General features: G+C 41.1%; 1 protein-coding gene, 1 non-coding gene and 1 pseudogene across 4 annotated transcripts in view; 2 read left to right on the top strand and 1 right to left on the bottom strand.

The window, feature by feature from the left end:
- HSPE1 (heat shock protein family E (Hsp10) member 1) overlaps window positions 1-21075 on the bottom strand; it is a 55602-nt gene that overhangs the window by 18495 nt on the left and 16032 nt on the right. The window contains exons 1-2 of one of the 3 annotated variants that reach the window (XM_003925696.4): window positions 17804-17916; window positions 11326-11388 (exon numbers count right to left, since the gene is read on the bottom strand). In XM_003925696.4, the coding sequence (XP_003925745.1) occupies window positions 11326-11388; window positions 17804-17863 (123 nt within the window). In that variant the 5' untranslated portion in view covers window positions 17864-17916. Of the gene's footprint in view, window positions 1-11325; window positions 11389-17803; window positions 17920-21075 lie in introns of those variants that run through there. The other 2 variants (XM_074399314.1, XM_074399313.1) reach the window with 2 other exon arrangements.
- Window positions 368-773, top strand: LOC104651002 (protein VCF2 pseudogene; annotated as a pseudogene).
- Window positions 5913-6043, top strand: LOC120364475 (U6atac minor spliceosomal RNA). Its single transcript, XR_005579727.1, has one exon. It is a non-coding gene; the product is annotated as a U6atac minor spliceosomal RNA (small nuclear RNA).

Below are 21075 nucleotides of genomic sequence, written 5' to 3' on the forward strand. Positions count from 1 at the left end.
TAGTATAAGTATGTAAGTATACATATACAAGTATAAATATATAGTATATATTTATATAGCATAGTATATTTATAGTATATATGTATAAATATATATATATATATATATATATTTCGTATTTTTAGTAAGACAAGTGAAACCTTGTCTTACTAAAAATACAAAACTTAGCCAGGCATAGTGGCACATGCCTGTAGTCCCAGCTACTTAGGAGTCTGAGGCAGGAGAACCACTTGAACCCAGGAGGCAGAGGTGGCAGTGAGCCAAAATCGTGCCACTGCACTCTAGCCTGGGTGACAGAGCAAGACTCTCTCTCTCAAAAAAAAAAAAAAAAAAAAAAAAAAGTACTTAAAGAAATAATGGCGGTTGCTATGGTTCTGAGGGCAAGACTATGGGACGCTGCCCTGTACAGAAAAGAAGAAATGGCAATAAAGAAGGCAACCATCATTGCCCCCAGCCCAAAAGGAGTAAGAGAAGCCCTGTCTTTCAGGATTCTTGAGATAGAGTTTTCATGCAGTGATAAGGAAAGGAGCAGCAGCTACATTAATATCCCAGAGAGAGCAAATGGACCAGAAGGCAACTTAAACCAAATTGTTACTGAACCCAACATAAACATTCCCCAGTTCTTGCACAAGGGGTATGTACTATGCCAAGGTCTTTATTCCCACATCAACCAGATCTTGAAGGAGGCTTACTTCAACAGCCTGTAGCAGCGAGGACAAGCTCCAGCATGATGAACTAGGACTTCCTTATTCCAACCTACCTAACCTGTGTTTATAAAAAGCAATTGCATACACACCAAAAAAAAAAGAAAGAAAGAAAGAAACAATGCTTGGCTTTATACATGTCTGCTTAATTTTTTAAAAATAGCAAAAAAAAAAGAAATAATGCTGAGAATTTTTCAAGTTTGTAAAAACATATAAGCTTGCAAATTCAAGGAGCTGAGTAGACTGAAAAAAAAGAAGAATAGGGAGTTACTGGTTATTGTTTAATATATACAGAATTTCAATCAGAAGATGAACAAGTTCTGGATGTGGATGATGGTGATGATTGCACAATGGGAATGTACTTAATGCCACTTTAAAACAGCAAAAATGATAAATTTTATGTCTCATATATATTGCCACACTTTAAAAGAGCTGGGTAAACATCAAACAAGATAAACCCAAAGAAATCTGCATCCAGGCACATCATAATCAAATGGCTGAAACTCAAAGGTAAGGCCAGGTGTGGTAGCTCAGGTCTGTAATCTCAGCACTTTGGAAGACCAAAGCAGGAGGATCACTCAAGCCCAGGAGTTAGAGACCAGCTTGGGCAACACAGTAAGATTCCATCTCTACAAAATTAGTCAGGAATGGTGGTGCATGCCCGTAGTCCCAGCTACTTAAGAGGCTGAGGTGGAAGGATGGCTTGAGCCTGAGAGGTCCAAGCTGCAGTTAGCCAGGATCATGACACTATACTCCAGCCTGGATGACAGAGGGAGACCTTGTCTTAAAAACAAACAAACAGGCTGGGCGCGGTGGCTCAAGCCTGTAATCCCAGCACTTTGGGAGGCCGAGGTGGGTGGATCACAAGGTCAAGAGATCTAGACCATCCTGGTCAACTTGGTGAAACTTCGTCTCTACTAAAAATACAAAAAATTAGCTGGACATGGTGGCGCGTGCCTGTAATCCCAGCTACTCAGGAGGCTGAGGCAGGAGAATTGCCTGAACCCAGGAGGCGGAGGTTGCGGTGAGCCGAGATCGTGCCATTGCACTCCAGCCTGGGTAACAAGAGCGAAACTCCGTCTCAAAAAACAAACAAACAAACAAACAAACAAACAAACACTAAAGAAGCCATATTTTTCTGGAAATATTAGAAACCATGGAAGCAAAATGGCACAACATTCTTAAAGTGCTGAAAGATTTAGGAGGCTGAGGCAGGAGGGCTGCTTGAGGTCAAGAGTTCAAGACCAGCCTAGAAAACATAGCGAGACCATGTCTCTTTAAAAAAAAAAAAAAAAAAAAATCAGCCAGGGGTGGTATGCTGTTGTAGTCATTGTAGTCACAGCTACTCGGAAAGCTGTGATGGAAGGATCTCTTAAGTCCAAGAGTTCAAGGCTGCAGTGAACTATAATCATACCACTACACTCCAGCCTGGTGACAGAATGAGACCCTGTCTCAAAAAAATTAAAAATAAGGCTGGGTGCAGTGGCTCACGCCTGTAATCCCAGCATTTTGGGAGGCCGAGGCGGGTGGATCACTTGAGGTCAAGAGTTCAAGACCAACCTGGCCAATAAGGCAAAACCCAGTCTCTACTAAAAATAGAAAAATGAGCCAGGCATGGTGGCATGCACCTGTAATCCCAGCTGCTGAGAAGGCTGAGGCAGGAGAATCACTTGAACCCAGGAGGCGGAGGTTGAAGTGAGCCGAGATCGTGCCACTGCACTCCATCCAGCCTGCGCGACAGAGCGAGACTCTATCTCAAAAAAATAATAAATAAAAAATAAAAATGTGCTGAAAGAAGAGTTGTCAAGCCAGAATTCTATATCCAACAAAAATATTATTTAGAAATGACAATCAGCCAGGCTCAGTGGCTCATGCCTGTAATCCCAGCACTTTTTGAGGACGAGGCAGGCAGATCACTTGAAGTCAAGAGTTCAAGACCAGCCTGGTCAACGTGGTGAAAACCTGTCTCTACTAAAAATACAAAAATTAGCCAGGAGTGGTAGCCCACGCCTGTAATCCCAGCTACTTGGGAGGCTGAGGCAGGAGAACTGCTTGAACTCAGGAGGCTGAAGCAGAATTGCTTGAACTCAGTGAGCCAAGATTGTGACACTGCACCCCAGTCTGAGTGAGAGTGAGACTCTGTCTCAAAAAAATAAAAATAAAAATAAAAATAAAGAACTGCTAAGGGAAGTTCTTCAGACAGAAAATAATACAAAAAAAAATTGGGAATATCAGGAGCAAGAGATCTCGTAAAATATCTGGGTATAAATAGACCATTCTTCTCATGACTTCTTTAAAATATGTTTGACAGGTAAAAGCAAAAAGATTAACAATGGGGTTTTCAATGTATATTGATGTAATGTATAACAACTATAGAATAAAGGGAAGGAAAAGGGGTGCATATGATGGTAGTTTCTACATTTCAGTTAAGGTGGTAAAATAGTGATTCTAAGCAAACTGTGTAGAGCACTCATTTAGTAATCTCTATAGCAATCACAAAAAAAGTATACAAAGAAGTCAAAATTAGAACTAATTAAGAGAGAATACTAAAAATGTTCAAATAACCCTTAAAAAGACAGGAAAGGGGAAACGGGAACAAAGAAAAAGCCCAGAGGGAACAAACTAAAAAGTAATAAAATTGTAGCTCTAAATCTAAATAATAATAAATATTTAGTGATTACACCAATGTTAAATCGTCTGAATACACCAATTAAAAGAGAAAGTCTGTCAAAACAAACTAAGAAGTACGACCCAACCATATGTTGTCTACAAGAAACTTACTTCAAACATAATTATATAGGTAGGTCAAAAGGATAGAAAAAGAAATATCAAATACAAATACAAATCAAAAGAAAGCTGGAATGCAAAGGTGGTTCAACATTTAAAAAAAAAAAAACAGCAACAATGCAATATACTGCATTAATATACAAAGGGAAAAAAGCACACAATCATATCAATGCAAAAACTAAGGCCGGGCCGGTGGCTCAAGCCTGTAATCCCAGCACTTGGGAGGCCGAGGCGGGTGGATCACGAGGTCAAGAGATCGAGACCATCCTGGTCAACATGGTGAAACCCCGTCTCTACTAAAAATACAAAAAATTAGCTGGGCATGGTGGCGTGTGCCTGTAATCCCAGCTACTCAGGAGGCTGAGGCAGGAGAATTGCCTGAACCCAGGAGGCGGAGGTTGCGGTGAGCCAAGATCGCGCCATTGCACTCCAGCCTGGGTAACAAGAGCGAAACTCCGTCTCAAAATATATATATATATATATATATTTGACAAAATCCAACACCTTTTCATAATAAAACGACTCAGAAAACTAAGCATAAAAGGAAATTTCCTCAACATGATTAAAAGCACTCATGAGAAACTCACAGCTATCCTCATACTCAATGGTGAAAAACTAAAAGCCTTTCCATTAAAACCCAAATGAGACAAGGATGTCCACTTTCACCACCACTATTCAACACAGTACTAAAGTTCTAGCCAGAGCAACTAGACAAGAAAAATGAATAAAACATATCTCATTTGGAAAGGAAGAACTAAAACTCTATCCACAAATGACAGGATCCTATATATAGAAAATTCCAAGGAATCCACAAGAACGCTACTACAGCTGGAAAATGGTTCGGCAAAGTGGTAGAATACACAATCAATACATAAAAATCAGTTTTGTCCATGTGTGTACCTATGCAACAATCTTGCATGTTCTTCACATGTACCCCAAAACCTAAAATGCAATTTTAAAAAATCGGTTTTGTTTCTATATACCTGTAAGAAATCATCTAAAATGGAATAAAGAAAGCAATTCCACTTACAATAGCACCTAAAAACTTTTAAATACCTAGGAATAGATTTAAATAAGGAGATAAAATTTTTTGCAGACTGAAAACTACAAAACATTGCTGCAAGTAATAAAGAAGACTTAAATAAGTGGAAAGACATCTTGTGTACATGAGTAAGAAGGCTTCATATCATTAAGATGTCAATGCTACCTAAACAATCTAGAGATATGAGGCATCCTCTATTTAAATTCCAATCAATACTCCCCTTTTTTTGCAGAAATGGAAAGAGTGATCCTCAAATTTATATGGAATTGCAATGGTTTCCAAATAATTTTTTTTTTTAACTTGAAAATAAATAACAGGCCAGGTACAGTGGCTCACGCCTATAATCCCAGCACTTTGGGAGATCAAGACAGGTGGATCATGAGGTCAGGAGATAGACATCATCCTGGCCAACATGGTGAAATCTCGTCTCTCTAAAAATACAAAAATTAGCTGGGTGTGGTGATGGGCACCTGCAGTCCCAGTTACTTGAGAGGCTGAGGCAGGAGAATTGCTTGAACCTGGGAGGTGGAGGTTACAGTGAGATTAGATCGCACCACTGCACTCCAGCCTCAGCAACAGAGCGAGACTCTGTCTCAAACAAACAAACAAAAAGAATAAATTTGGTCAGAGCATGGTGGCTCACGCCCATAATCCCAGCCAAGGCAAGAGGATCACCTGAGCTCAGGAGTTTAAGACCAAGACCAACATGGGAAACATAGCAAGACTCTGTTTCTACTAAGAAAAATAAAATAAGGGGCCGGGCGCGGTAGCTCAAGCCTGTAATCCCAGCTTGAGCTGGGAGGCTGAGGTGGGTGGATCACGAGATCAAGAGATCGAGACCATCCTGGTCAACATGGTGAAACCCCATCTCTACTAAAAATACAAAATATTAGCTGGGCATGGTGGCGCATGCCTGTAATCCCAATTACTCAGGAGGCTGAGGCAGAAGAATTGCCTGAACCCAAGAGGCAGAGGTTGTGGTGAGCCGAGATCATGCCATTGCACTCCAGCCTGGGTAACAAGAGTGAAACTCTGACTCAAAAAAAAAATAAAATAAAATAAGAAATGAAGTTGGAGGATTCAAACTTCCAGAGTTCAAAACTTACTACAAAGCTATAGTAATCAAAACTGTACTGGCACAAAGATAGGCATATAAACAAACAGAATTAAAGAACCCAGAAATAAAGTCTCACATACACGGCCAAATGATTTCAACAACGCTGCTAAGACCGTTCAATAAAGAACAGGCATTTTACCCACTTTTAAGTGTACAATTCATTGGGAATTATATTCCCAATGGTGAGCAACCAAAGAAAAATCCTGGGTCTAATGGCTTCACTGGTAAAGTGCACCAAACATTTAAAGAAAAACTAACACCCATGTTGTATGAAAGAAAGTGAAGATTAGCACTCCCCTTGACAAGGAGGGAAGAGGTCCTCGGGCCTGACAACACACATATGGTTAAGGCATTGCCACCTACTTACTTCATGGCATCTAACCATCATTTTTTGGGAGGAAGAAATACATTTTATAAAATATTACAGTGAAGTCCACAGTTGACCTTTGACTAACAGGAGTTTTAAGTATGTTAAAAATCTGTACTGGGCAGTTCTAAGAAATTACCAGAGAAAAGCTTTCGAGCTCACCAAAAAAGGACTTCAGTGTAGATTCTTTCTCAAATGAACTTAAGGAACAAATGACAGTTAAAGTTTGAATGGAGGAGCCTGCCATTGTTCCACATCTGGTTGTTGCTGTTTACATTTCTTTGTGGAGCCTATGTCTTCCTAAGCTTTTTAGCAGGTATATATTTGAACACTTCTGTTTCATGGTTAAGACAGAATCAGAGGCCATGGATACTGACAACTGATTTGTCCTTTTTTTTTTTTCCTGTCTTTTCCCATGACTCTTATCTACTGCCTCATCTTGATTTATAAGCAAAACCTGGAAAACCTACAAAAATAAGTGTGGTTTATCTAGAAAAATATGGAAAATATTGTTATTTTTGGTAAAGAAAATCAATTTTGTACAATTTCAATCTAAATAAAATGTGAATTTTGTTAAAAAAAAAAAAAAAAAAGAAAAGAAAAGAAAAACTAACACCACCTTCTCAAACTCTTCCAAAAAATTGAAAAGGAGAGAATACTTCCCAACTCATTCCATGATGCCATCATTGCCCTGACACTAAAGCCAAACAAAACACTGTAAGAAAACTACAAACCAATACCCCTCATGAACACATAGGCAAAATTCTCAGTAAAATACAGGGAAATCAAATTCAGTTGTAAATTAAAAAGATTACAAAAAAGATTATACACTATGACCAAGTGAAATTTATTCCTGGAATACAAGGAATACAAAGATGGTTCAATATCCAAAAAGAACCAATCAATCAATGTATTACATAGACAGAATGAATGGGCCAAACATGGTGGCTCACGTCTGTAATCCCAGCACTTTGGGAGGCCAAGGTAGATCACAAGGTCAGGAGTTTGAGATCAGCCTGGCCAACATAGTGAAACCCTGTCTTTTCTAAAAATACAAAATTAGCTAGGTGTGATAGCACACACCTGTAATCCCAGCTACTTAGGAGGCTGAGTCAGAAGAATTACTTGAACCCAAGAGATGGAGGTTGCAGTAAGTGGAGATCGAACCAGTGCACTCCAACCTGGGCAAAAAGAGCAAAACCCCATCTTAAAAAAAAAAAAACAGAATGAATGAAAAAGAAACACCTGATCATCTCAATAGCTGCAGAAGACACATTTGACAAAATTTAATACCATTTTATGATCTAAAAAGCACTGAACGAACCACAAATAAAGAAAAAGACTTCAATAAAGACCATGTATGAAAAATCCATAGTGAACATCATACTCAACAGTGAAAAATTAAAAGCTCTCCTCTAAGATCATGAAGAAGACAAAGATGCCCTCTTTCACCACTTTTATTCAAAGTAGTACTAGAAGTTCTAGCCAGAGCAATTAGGCAAGAAAAAGAAAACAGATCTAGACTGGAGAAGAAATTATCTGTTTGCAAATGACATGGTCTCATATGTAGAAAACCTAAAAATTTCACACACACAAAAAAGCTGTGAAAATGAACAAATTCAACAAAGTAGCAGGATACTTCCCCCTGTTTTTAAAGAGATACCCATCTGTACATTTTTCCTCAAAATCTATCCAGTTTCTAGGCATAGAGCTAGACCTAAGTTTATATTCCTTTATCTTCCATAAGGCCTACGTCATTGCTAGCTATATAGTAAGAACCCAGTGAATATCTGCTGATTGAACAACACTTTTTTTTTTTTTTTTGAGACAGGTTCTCACTCTGTCACCAGGCTGGAGTGCAGTGGCACAATCATAACTAACTGTAAACCCTAACTCCTGGGCTCAAGCTATCCTCCCACCTCAGTCTCCTGAGTAGCTGAGACAACAGGTGCACATCACCCAGCCGAACGTTTTTATTTTTTGCAGAGGCAGGGTCTTATTGTATCATCCGGGCTGGTTTCAAACTCCCAACCTCAAGTGATCCTCCCTCCATGGCCTCCCAAAGTACTGAGACTATAAGTGTGAGCTACCACACCCAGATGGGTGGTTTTTAATGCTCTTGTTTTCTAAGATCTTCAAATAACATAATAACTCCAAATACCTATCTACTTTTATTATCTGGCTATCAAAATGAGGCCAAACAGCTTCTATTTATGGTATATTTTCCCTTTAAAAATGTTACCTTCAGCCAGGGCAACACAGTGAAACCCTGTTTCCACAAAAAATTAGCCAGACGTGGCAGTATGCATCTATAGTCCCAGTTATTTGGGAGGCTGAGGTGGGAGAATCACCTGGGCCCGGGAAGTTTAGGTTACAGTGTGCCATAATCAGGCCCCTGCACTCCAGCCTGGGCACTGGACAACCCCATCTCAAAAAAAAAAAAAAAAAATTGGTGCAGTGACTCACACTTGCAATCCCAGCACTTTGGGAGGCCATGGTGGGTGAACTCCTTGAGCCCAGGAGTTCGAGGTGGGCAACACGATGAAACCCTGTTTCTACCAAAAATACAAAAAGAAATTAACCAATGCCTAATCCTATATACTAGTACACTCCAATTTATATAATTTTTATTGGCCCCCTTAATGAAATCTTTAATAATTAACGAAAACTATTTTTCTCAAACTCCAGATTTTATTCATTACGAAATAAACTTTTAAAAAAACTAACACAGTATATAATATGATTCTCAAGAATATATAAGAATTTCCTAAGGGCTTTTCAAACCAAACATGTTACAGAAGACCCCATCTTTAAGAATCATGGCCTTGGCCAGGCGCGGTGGCTCAAGCCTGTAATCCCAGCACTTTGGGAGGCCGAGGCGGGTGGATCATGAGGTCAAGAGATCGAGACCAACCTGGTCAACATGGTGAAACCCCGTCTCTACTAAAAATACAAAAAAGTAGCTGGGCATGGTGGCGCGTGCCTGTAATCCCAGCTACTCAGGAGGCTGAGGCAGGAGAATTGCCTGAGCCCAGGAGGCGGAGGTTGCGGTGAGCCGAGATCGCGCCATTGCCCTCCAGCCTGGGTAATAAGAGTGAAACTCCGTCTCAAAAAAAAAAGAATCATGGCCTTAGAAAGCTACTTGACAAGGGCAAGAACCCAAAGGAAAGAATTTATAAAACCTCATCTCTACTAAAAATACAAAAAATTATCTGGGCATAGCAGAGCACGCCTGTAATCCTAGGAGGCTGAGGCAGGAGAATCACTTAAATCTGGGAGGTGGAGGTTGCAGTGAGCTGAGATGATGTCACCACACTCCAGCCTGGGCAACAGAGCAAGACTCCAGCTCAAAAATAATAATAATAGCTTTCCACCTCGGACCTGACAGAATGGCTCCTGCAAAGAAGGGGTGGCGAGAAGAAAAAGGGCTGTTCTGCCATCAACAAGGTGGTGACCTGAGAATACACCATCAACATTCACAAGTGCATCCATGGAGTGGGCTTCAAGAAGCGTGCCCCTCAGGCAAAGAGATTCAGAAATTTGCTATGAAGGAGATGGGAACTCCAGATGTGCACATTGATACCAGGCTCAACAAAGTTGTCTGGGCCAAAGGAATAAGGAATGTCCCATACTGAATCCATGTGCAGTTGTCCAGAAAACGTAATGAGGAGGAAGATTCACCCAATAAACTCTATACTTTGGTTACCTATGTACCTGTTACCACTTTCAAAAACCTGTAGACAGTCAATGTGGATGAGAACTAATCGCTGATCGTCAAATACATCAAATAAGCTTAAAAAATTGAAAATAGCGCCGGGCGCGGTGGCTCAAGCCTGTAATACCAGCACTTTGGGAGGCCGAGGTGGGTGGATCACGAGGTCGAGAGATCAAGACCATCCTGGTCAACATGGTGAAACCCCGTCTCTACTAAAAATACAAAAAAAATTAGCTGGGCATGGTGGAGTGTGCCTGTAATCCCAGCTACTAGGAGGCTGAGGCAGGAGAATTGCCTGAACCCAGGAGGCGGAGGTTGCAGTGAGCCGAGATCGCGCCATTGCACTCCAGCCTGGGTAACAAGAGTGAAACTCCGCCTCAAAAAAAAAAAAAAAAAAAAAAAATTGAAAATAATAATAATAATAATTTAATTGTGAAATCTAATTTGATACCCTAATTTGGTACATAACAAGACACTAAAATGTATTTAGGTTTAATATGCCCTTTTTTTTTTTCATCTTATTATAGAACTTTTTTTTTTTTGGAGACAGAGTGTTGCTCTGTCACTCAGGTTAGAATGCAATGGCATGATCTTGGCTCACTGCAACCTCCCCCTCCAAGGTTCAAGCAATTCTCCTGCCTCAGCCTCCTGAGCAGCTGGGATTACAGGTGCACGCCACCACACCGGCTAATTTTTGTATTTTTAGTGGAGACGGGGTTTCCCCATGTTGGTCAGGTTGGCCTCAAACTCCTGACCTTGTGATCCGCCTTCCCTCCTCAGCCTCCCAAAGTGCTGAGATTACAGGCGTGAGCGACCAAGGCCTTCTTTTTTTTTTCTGACAGAGTCTCACTGTTGCCCAGGCTGGAGTGCAGTGGTGTGATCTTGGCTCACTGCAAACTCCACCTCCCAGGTTCAAGTGATTCTCCTGCCTCAGCCTCACAAGTAGCTGGGACTACAGACGCACATCACTACACTCAGCTAATTTTTGTATTTTTAGTAGAGATGGCATTTCACCATGTCAGCCAGTATGGTCTCAATCTCTTGACCTCACAATCCACTTGCCTCAGCCTCCCAAAGTGCTGGGATTATTATAGGCATAAACCACCATACTGGGATTACAGGTATGAGACACTGCACCTGGCTTCTTTTTATTTTTTTAAGAGATAAGATCTCACTCTGTCACTCAGGTTGAAGTACAGTGGCACAATCATAGTTCATTAGACCCTTGAATTGGGATCAAATGATCCTCCTGCCTCAAACTCTCTAGCTTCTGGGACTACAGCTGTGTGCCAATCTGCCTGGCTAATTTATCTTTTTGTAGAAACAGGGTCTTGCTATGTTGCTCAGGCTGGTCTTGAACTCCTGGTCTCAAGTGACTGATCTCCCACCTCAGCTTCCTAAAGTGCTAGCAGCCACAGTGCCCAGCTTAATATGCTATATTAAAAGAAAATGAGGGTTGATTAAACTTTTAAATACACATTCCATTAATTCAGTGGAATCTGATCTATGCTAAAAGATATAAAAATACTTAACTATGTTAAAGAGGTAAAATGCTTAGGTTATTGGAATTGTAAAAGAAGCTATTTTTATTACCTGTTGAACAGCTAGTGTACTGTCCATTTCATCAAAGGATTCATCAGGCCAATTATAGAAATCCTATAAAAATAAATTCATGGTTAAAGCACATACAAAATACTATTATGATTAACTTCAATTCTTAATAAAGATCCAAAGCTCATACCAGAGGGGAAGAAAAAGGTTTTGCAATGTAAATAGCAGTGAAATAAGGAAATACATTTTATTCAACTTTTCTTTTTTAGAGACAGGATCTCACTCTGCAGCGCAGGCTGCTGTGCAGTGGCACAATCATAGCTCACTATAGTCTCAAACTCCTGGGTGTAAGCAATCATCCCACCTCAGCCTCTGACCTTAGCCACCCTAATTCTTGAGATTATAGTCCTGATCCACTGCATCTGGTTCTGTTTAATGTTTCTAAGTGAATATCAAGATTTTATTTAATTGAACTACAAACTATATTTTTTCCCATCACAAATTCCTCAATTATAGCTCCCATAAACCTTTAATGTATTACTTGAGGAGATAAGTCTATCACTTTTTTATTTATGATGGTTAAGTATCTCTCAAAAAGTTACAATGAAAAAAAATCTCCAGACAACAAAAAGTCAATGAGATTTTCACCAAAAGAATAGCTAGCCTAAGTTGCTAATTTACTACTCCGTAAGTTTTTTAGACAGAGTCTCACTCTGTCGCCAGGCTGGAGTGCAGTAGTGCCATCTTGGCTCACTGCAACCTCCGCCTCCCAGGTTCAAGCAATTCTCTGCCTCAGCCTCCCAAGCAGCTGGGACTATAGGCGCATGCCATCACACCCAGATAACTTATGGATTTTCAGTAGAGACAGGGTTTCACCATGTTGGCCAAGATGGTTTCGATCTCTTGACCTTGTGATCCGCCCGCCTTAGCCTCCCAAAGTGCTGGGATTATGGCATGAGCCACCACACCCAGCCCATAAGTATTATTTTAAAAAGAAATTATAAATTATTCTTTTCATTCTAAATACAGCTTTAAATTTCTAAATCAAAATACGAGCACCATTTAAAAAAAGTAACCATCAAGCCAGGCATGGTAGGCATGGTGGCTCACACCTGCAATCCCAGCACTTTGAGAGGCTGGGTGGAAGGATCACTTGAGGTCAGGAGTTTGAGACCAGCCTGGCCAACAAGATGAAATCCCATCTCTACTAAAAATAGAAAAATTAGCCAGGCATGGTGGCAGGTGCCTGTAATCCCAGCTACCCAGGAGGCTGAGGCAGGAGAATCACTTGAATCCGGGAGAGGAAGTTGTGGTGAGCCAAGATCACCCAACTGCAAGCCACCCTGGGCAACAGAGCAAGACTCCATCTCAAAAAAAAAAAAAAAAGTAATCACTCATGGGTACAAAAAAACAAATGAATAAGACCAAGACCTAGTATTTGCTAGCACAACAGAATGATTATAGTAAAAAATAATTTAATTGTACTTTTTTTTTTTTTTTTTGAGACGGAGTTTCGCTCTTGTTACCCAGGCTGGAGTGCAATGGCGCGATCTCGGCTCACTGCAACCTCCGCCTCCTGGGTTCAGGCAATTCTCCTGCCTCAGCCTCCTGAGTAGCTGGGATTACAGGCACGTGCCACCATGCCCAGCTAATTTTTTTGTATCTTTAGTAGAGACGGGGTTTCACCATGTTGACCAGGAGGGTCTCGATCTCTTGACCTCGTGATCCACCGGCCTCGGCCTCCCAAAGTGCTGGGATTACAGGCTTGAGCCACCGCGCCCGGCCTTAATTGTACATTTTTAAGTAACTAAAATAATCTAATTGGATTTTTTGCAACAAAAAACACAAATGCTTATAATGATATCCCATTTACTCTGATGTGCTTATTACACATCGCATGCCTGTATCAAAATATCTCATGAAACCTATAAATATATACACCTACTATATACCTACAAAAATTTTAAAAAGAGAAGTAAACATCCAAATAAAGCAGCCTTCTATTAAGGGGAATATTTTTATTTCTTTTTTTTTTAAAGAGCAAGGTCTCACTTTGTTGACCAGGTTGGTCTTAAACTCCTGGTGGCAATCAATCCTCCAGCCTCAGCCTCTCAAAGCTCAGGGATTACAAGCATGAGCCATCATGCCCAGCCTAAAGGGGATATTTTTATAGAGCATCTTGTCCTAGTTCTGAATCTCTTTGCAGATAATACAGTTAACAGACATTCCCCTACATAAGAACCTTTCCATTTGACTGATTTTTCACTAAGTTTACCTATGTATCCTCAGTAGGTGGCACAATGCCTGACACACTGCTGGTGTTCAAATGTCTCTGAGGTAAAACTTGGTGGGGAGGGGGGAAGAGGAAACCAATCAGCTATAAACCTGCATATAAATCTGTAAAAGCAATCAACAAAGGTAAGACTTTAAAACCTTGAGTAAAAAAAGCAAACTGGAAGGCCGGGCGCGGTGGCTCAAGCCTGTAATCCCAGCACTTTGGGAGGCCGAGGCGGGTGGATCACGAGGTCGAGAGATCGAGACCATCCTGGTCAACATAGTGAAACCCCGTCTCTACTAAAAATACAAAAAACTAGCTGGGCGTGGTGGCGCGTGCCTGCAATCCCAGCTACTCAGGAGGCTGAGGCAGGAGAATTGCCTGAACCCAGGAGACGGAGGTTGCGGTGAGCCGAGATCGCGCCATTGCACTCCAGCCTGAGTCACAAGAGCGAAACTCCGTCTCAAAAAAAAAAAAAAAAAAAAAAAGCAAACTGGAAGAAAACACAGTGTATATAAAATAAATAATAGTTTAAATGCAAAGCATACTTATAGATATAAAGCATACATAGTAAATGTATAGAGAAAATAAAAGGAATGATAGGGTAGAAGACAGAAGAATGTCTTCCATAAGGATTTAAATATATTAGCAATGTCCTTGTTCTGAGAGTAGGTAATGAGTATACCTTTTTAAGTGTCTTAAACATTTCATCTTTTTTTCAATAGCTGCCATATCTGGATGAAAATAAACTTAATTTTATTAAGGGAAAATATCAAGAAGTAAAACAATCTTCTGGGAATAGTTTCAGGATTCCTTTTCTTAGACATTACCTAAATATTAAAGAGCAGTTTTATAATTTTTCCTATATGATCTACACTAAGAAGTTTCTACCAATACTCTTTGTCTATTCTTTCCTTTTTAAAAAACGAAGAAAGTTTATATAATATTGTTTTTTAAATATTAGAAAACGCATGTAGTTACGAAGTCGGCTTTCCATATCTGCAGGTTTCATCTGAAGATTGAACCAACCAGGAATTGAAAATACTCATTTCAGGGGAGAAACAAATTCCAGAAAATGTTACACTGTTGCTGACATGTACTATGTACCTAGGTTAGGTCTGAGACACTTGCATATGTACCAAACACGTACAGGCCTTTTTTTGGTTATTATTCCCTAAACACTACAGTATAATAACCATTTACAGAACACTTGCATTCTATTAGGTATTATAAGTAATTTAGAGTTGATTTAAACTACACAACACAATGTGCATAGGTTACATGCAAACACTATGCCATCATATATAAGAAACTTAGGCATCCTCAGATTTTGATTTGGGGTGGTGGTAGGGGGTTATCCTGGAGCCAATTCCTAGAACACATCTAGGATGACTATACACAGAAAAGATGTTGAGAATAAAATGTTTTGTCTTATCATAACTGTGATATATTTTAGATGCCTATGAAAGACACCAAAAATTCAGCTTAATAAAGATTCTCATCTAATTCGGTCAACTAATACTTATTGAAAACCAACTATGAAAGCCAGACATGGTGGCTCGTGCCTGTAATCCCAGCACTTTGGGAGGCTGAGGAAGGCAGATCACTTGATCACTTGAGATGAGGAGTTTGGGCCCAGCCTGGCTAACATGGTGAAACCCTGTTTCAACTAAAAACACCAAAAAAAAAAAAAAAAAAAAAAAAATTAGCCAGGCATGGTGGCACACACCTGTAATCTCAGCTACTCAGAAAGCTGAGGAAATTGCTTGACCCCAGGAGGCAGAGGTTGCAGTGAGCAGAGATCACACCATTGTACTCCAGCTTGGGCCACAAAACAAAACTCTGTCTCAAAAAAAAAAAAGAAAGAAAAGAAAAGAAAACCAATTATGTGCCTGTATTACAGTCTAACCAACTTTTTTTTTAAGTAGGAAGATACTCCACCTACTCTATCACAGTTTTCTTATTTGTTTTTGAGGTGAAGTTTTGCTCTTGCTGCCCAGGCTGGAGTACAATGGCATGCTCTCGGCTCACTGCAACCTCCACCTCTCGGATTCAAGCGATTCTCATGCCTCAGCCTCCTGAGTAGCTGGGATTACAGGGGCCCGCCACCACACCCAGCTAATTTTTGGGGGTTTGTTTTGTTTTGGAGACAAAGTCTTGCTCTGTCGCCCAGAATGGAGTGTAGTGGCGTGATCTCAGCTCACTGCAACCTTCACCTCTCCGCTTCAGGCAATTCTCCTGCCTCAAGTAGCTCTCCCCAGTAGCTGGCACCACAGGCGTATAACACCATGCCCGGCCTTTTTTTTTTTTTTTTTTAAGTAGAGACGGAGTTTCACCATGTTAGCCAGGATGGTCTCAACCTCCTGACCTCATGATTCGCCCGCCTCGGCCTCCCAAAGTGCTAGGATTACAGGTAATTTTTTGTATTTTTAGTATAGATGGGGTTTCACCATGTTGACTAGGCTGGTCTTGAACTCCTGACCTCAAGTGATCTGCCCGCTTTGGCCTCCCAAAGTGCTGGGATTACAGGCATGAGCCACTGCACCCAGCCCTCTATCGTAGTTATTTTTTTTAATTTTTCTTTTGACCCAAAAAGGAAGGAGATATAGTTCTAAATATATCATTTTAAAACAGACCCATTTCACTGAAGGAAATTAATTCATGGTATAAACAAGATAGGACAAACTGCTCTGTAAGCAGTCTTTTTATTTTTTTATCCTCATTTTTCTGTTATATTTTATCTAACAATGTTGATCCATGACAATGTGAAGAAAAAAAAAAGACAAGCTTTCTTCTGTGTGACCCACAGCAACATAGCAAGCATATGTTACAATATTAGTTTAAATATTTTATTTTCTAACCTTTCAAAATTAAGAACTTATGAATAAATGAGATGACTCTCAGAATGTGAACACAAAAGTCTACTTCTGAATATAAAAATATAATCAGAATCAATGTTTCCACAGAATAAGATGTAATGGTATCTGAGAAAAGAGCATTTGGAAGTGTGGAAAAGGTAAAAAGCAAGCATATGTAACGGATAAATTTCCAGTAGTATGAAAACAAAACTGCCAGTAGGAGTAATGTGACTTCAAAATAAGACTTTAAAATTTTCTCTAAAATTCAGCACTAAAAGCAGCTTGTTAAAGAGAAAAAGGTCACCAGTGAATTAAGAATCAGGAGACCATGTATCCGTGGGCAAATCCAGTTAATTCTCTTGGGCTTCAGTTCCTTATCTGTAACATGAATCTGGGGAAGTAATCATACCTGTATGCCCCCTTTGAAAGGTGTCCTTTCCGTAATTCTGTATGAGAAATTAAAATCTATTCTCAGATACACAATCATAGCTCCACAATTGTTTTGTTTCAATTTTCATTTGCATCACTTTTTACCATTTTAAACACATCTCTTTAGAGCATCTAGTCTAAAGCAGGTCATTTTGGCTAGCAAAGTATTAATCAGTTCAAGTCTGGATGCCGCTTGTATTATTATTGTGAGGCATTCTATCTTTTCCAAACCCTAAGAACCAATGCCTAATCAAGCACCAATTTACCACATATAATGCTCTTCAAAAAAAAATGACAAAATTAATCAGTTCATTCCCTGGCTATGCTTCACGCATATTAGCAAGGAATGACATCTAACAAGTCACAACCTGGTGATGAAAACTTGCTGGACCAGAGAACAGCTCCAGAGAAAGCGGCAGAGAGAGGTGGGAAACAGGAGAATAAAGTAATTATCGTCACCCGGATCCGGCTAGACAAGCTAGATGGCAGGGGCCGGGCTGGTACTTCTCGGGTCAGGTAAGAACCGGATGCCGGGTCCAGGTAGGCTGTGTTCACACCCCCTCCCACCTCGCGGCCCCGACCTTCAGGAAGCCCCGGGGGCTCCACCGGGCTGGTCGCGCCCCTCCAATGCCAGTCACCTGGGGCTCAGGGACAAGGCGAGAAGAAGCCGTTGCTGCTGACAGGCTCGCAGCCCCGGGCCTCCGCAAGCAGATACCACCCACAGCCCCCACCCGCCCGTCGCGCCTACACCCTGGGTCGGAGCTCCGCAGGCCTCACGGCGACCGTCACCGCCTCGGCCAAACCGAGGGGCTGTAGCTCCGGAAGAGCAGGCCGGGCACCAGTGCCCCAGCCCGCTCGCCTGCCGCCCCGGCCCACCCTCCCCGCAGTTGCGGCCAGCTTCCGGGCGCGGCACTGCTCGACACCTAGTTGCGGGTCAGGAAAGGTGCGGATACGGTACCTGCGCCTTGGTGCCCGGCCTGTTCCGCCTCAACACTGCAGTCCCCTCCGCCATGACCATAGTGCCAGCGTCTGGGCGGCTGGAGTCGGTACCCGGATGTAGGGACGGCTGCCTGCGCGGGAGGCGGGGCAGGGCGGCGCTCTGCGTCTGGGAGGAGGAGCGGCAGCCGACGGAACAGCCGCAGCCTGAGCCGGGCACGACGGGAGAACCGGGAGCCCTCTGTGGGGAAGCTGGGTTGGCGGAGGGCGAAGGCGAACGAGGAAAAGCCGGACGGCGTCGGGCGGCGACAGAGGGACCGGAAGGCGGGGGCCTCGAGTGTCTTTGGGAGGTCCGCCGGGCGGTTTGAAAGGTCGTGATGGCTGCGGCAGTGTGCACGGCTGCGTTGCACGTTGGTTGGTGTTGGGCTCTGGATAGTTACACGGGAAGAACGGACTTCGTACAGTGGCGACCGCTTCAGTAAACCCATGTGCAAGCAAATACCTAGAGAAGCATAATTCTGTCCCAGAAACCGCCTAGGGAAGCAGAGTAGAAACAGGCCAGCAGTCTGGGGAAATTCCACTGAACTTGCGTGAAATCGACCCAGTCTAAAAATCAGACTGGGGGTTTGAGTGTCAGTGTTAACTTCCGTCATCTGGCGACTTCAAAGCCAAGGACTTTTTCAATGACAGAAGTTTGTTTACATAGATAAAAGACGCAGGTGTCAATTCTGTGAGATGAAGAGTGGACATCTGGTTTTGTGCGTTAGGCAGACAGATTTAGCTTGTGTTTTTCAAGTCAGAAGCAGGAGGAGGAAATTAGTAGTCCTTGATAGATGGTGAGGGTTTTACATCTTACAGGATGTAAGATTTCCTTTGTTGCAAATTTTAAGTGTTCTCTTAAGAAACCACAGCATTTTCGCAAACTTTTTTTCCTGCTTAGAAACCTTGATCTGGGATGAGGGGGGTCTTGGAATATCAGATGGGAAGATAGTTCAAAAAGTAAAAACCTCATACAGTAGCATGATTTCCAGAAGAAGGAAACATCAAATATCCCTAGATAGAAGGTGTACTGAGAATGCTGAGGGAAGGGCCACGTAACAGCCTCCAGAAATGGAAGTTGAGAGTAGAGGAGAAGTTGAGTGGGTCACTAGCTGAGTAATTGTCAGTGACTTAGAACTAAGCTCTGAAAGGTTTAACAGCAGGAAGTTGGTTCTCTCTAGAAGATGTATAGACTGGTAACTCTTCAAGAATAGGCATTTAATTTTGCCCCCCTAACACCAGCGTCTACATATGAAAAGATTTATTCGTTCAATACTCATTCAGCCCCACTGTACGGTAGGCACTAAGGTACAAGTATGATGAGTCCCAGTCCTTCACTACAAATTGCCTAGACTCTAGCAACAGAGACGTGCAAATCACAAATTCTTAAATGGGTTAAGTACCCCTTATCTGAAATGCTTGGGAACAAAATACTGTTTCAGATTTCTGATTATTTTGGATTTTAGAATATTTGTGTATACATAATGAGATATCTTGGAGATGGAACCTATGTTTAAACGTGAAATGCATTAGTTTTCTATACAAGTTACACATATAGCCTGTAGTTAATTTTATACAATAATTTAAATGGGCCAGGAGCAGTGGCTCACACCTGTAATCCCAGCACTTTGAGAGGCTGAGGTGGGCAGATCACTTGAGGTCAGGAGTTTGAGACCAGCTTGGCCAATATGGTGAAACCCCATCACTACTAAAAATACAAAAATTATTCAGGTGTGGTGGCGGGTGCTTGTAAAACTTTAAATAATTTTGTGCATGAAACAAAATTTTGACTGCAACCTGTCATAGAAGGTCAGGTATGGAATTTTCCACTTGTGGCATCATGTGGATGCTCAAAAAGTTTCAGATTTGGAAGCATTTCTGGACTTTTCAGATTATGGATGCTCAACCTGTTATTAAATACAATGAGAGCTTAGGACAAGTAACACCCAAATGTTGCCTCCCTTAGAGAGATGGATTGGGTCTGTGAGATAGCAGAGTTCCAGGGAAGCCTCTTGGTCTGTAGGTAACCCACCTCACTTACTGCATGGATTAAGTTTACATTTCCCAGTTTGTGTGGTATTTCCCTTAGCTGTAAATGGTCACCTATAGTAATGGGATCATCTTCACCTTCTGTTAATTCCAGATTTGTTAAACTGTTTCAGCCCATCTGAAACAAACAAAAAAAGTGAATGAGTAGGCATTACATTTCAGAACAAAATGCTCATTCGTTGTTTTTGAAAAGTTCAATAAAATTGCATTCTGATGTCAACCCTGGCCTTGTTCACAGGAAGGACCTTGTGCTTTAGGGATAGAATGTTTCTAGCTCATAACCTTCACATTTTCATTCCTCTGTCAGCCTGTAGATTATGTACCTCCAAACAAGACTAATTTTATAACTAGGTTAATTTTTCCAGAGAGAAAAGAAAAACAAAAAGCATGATCAGTAATAGCAATTACATGAAATACTTGAATATTTCAGGTAGAGGACATGTGAGTGATCTGTTTAAAGGCAATATACATCAACAGGAATAACTCTAGACTGGGATTCAGAAAATGTTTATTATCTTGCCTGATAACTGTAAGACATTGAACAAGCTATCAAGTAAATGTTTCTTCATGTGTAATGAAGATTGTACATAGCAATTCTTTCCCTCTGCCCCATAAAGTATGAAAGCAAGCATAAAATTAAATATGGACCTCTCGAAGTTGTAGAAGAAAATATTTTATAAAGCCAAAGTATCATAAATAATTTCAAATTATCCATGAGCTTCAAATCATTGGCACATTAAAAAAATTATCCAATATGAAATTCATTTTGGGGAATCTTTAAATCCAAGTAAAAGTTAATGTATATTATGTACAAGGCACTGAGGCTAAGTGCTGAAAAACATGAAGATATATAAGATAAGCTTTCCTCAAAGAGCCTTGAAATTAATGGGAAAGCATCTTACATAGATTACTACAGTACAGGGGAATAATAATAAAATAATAAAGCAAAGAAAATAAATGTGAATGCCTTAAATATTGAAACAGCCCCTATCACATGCTCTTTGCAAACAGACTCTGATCTTGCTCAGTGTTCATCTCTCACTCTATGACCAGGGAAAGGTAAACCCATGTCTAGCTGAGGGATAAATTCCTACTGGCCTAAGTGTGAAAGGGCCAGGCTCTGTGGCTCACACCTGTAATTCCAGCACTTTGGGAGGCTGAGGTGAGAAGATTGCTTGAGACCAGGAGTTCAAGACCATCCTAAGC

Source organism: Saimiri boliviensis, chromosome 5 (genome assembly GCF_048565385.1).
Source record: "Saimiri boliviensis isolate mSaiBol1 chromosome 5, mSaiBol1.pri, whole genome shotgun sequence".
Lineage (NCBI taxonomy): Eukaryota > Metazoa > Chordata > Mammalia > Primates > Cebidae > Saimiri > Saimiri boliviensis.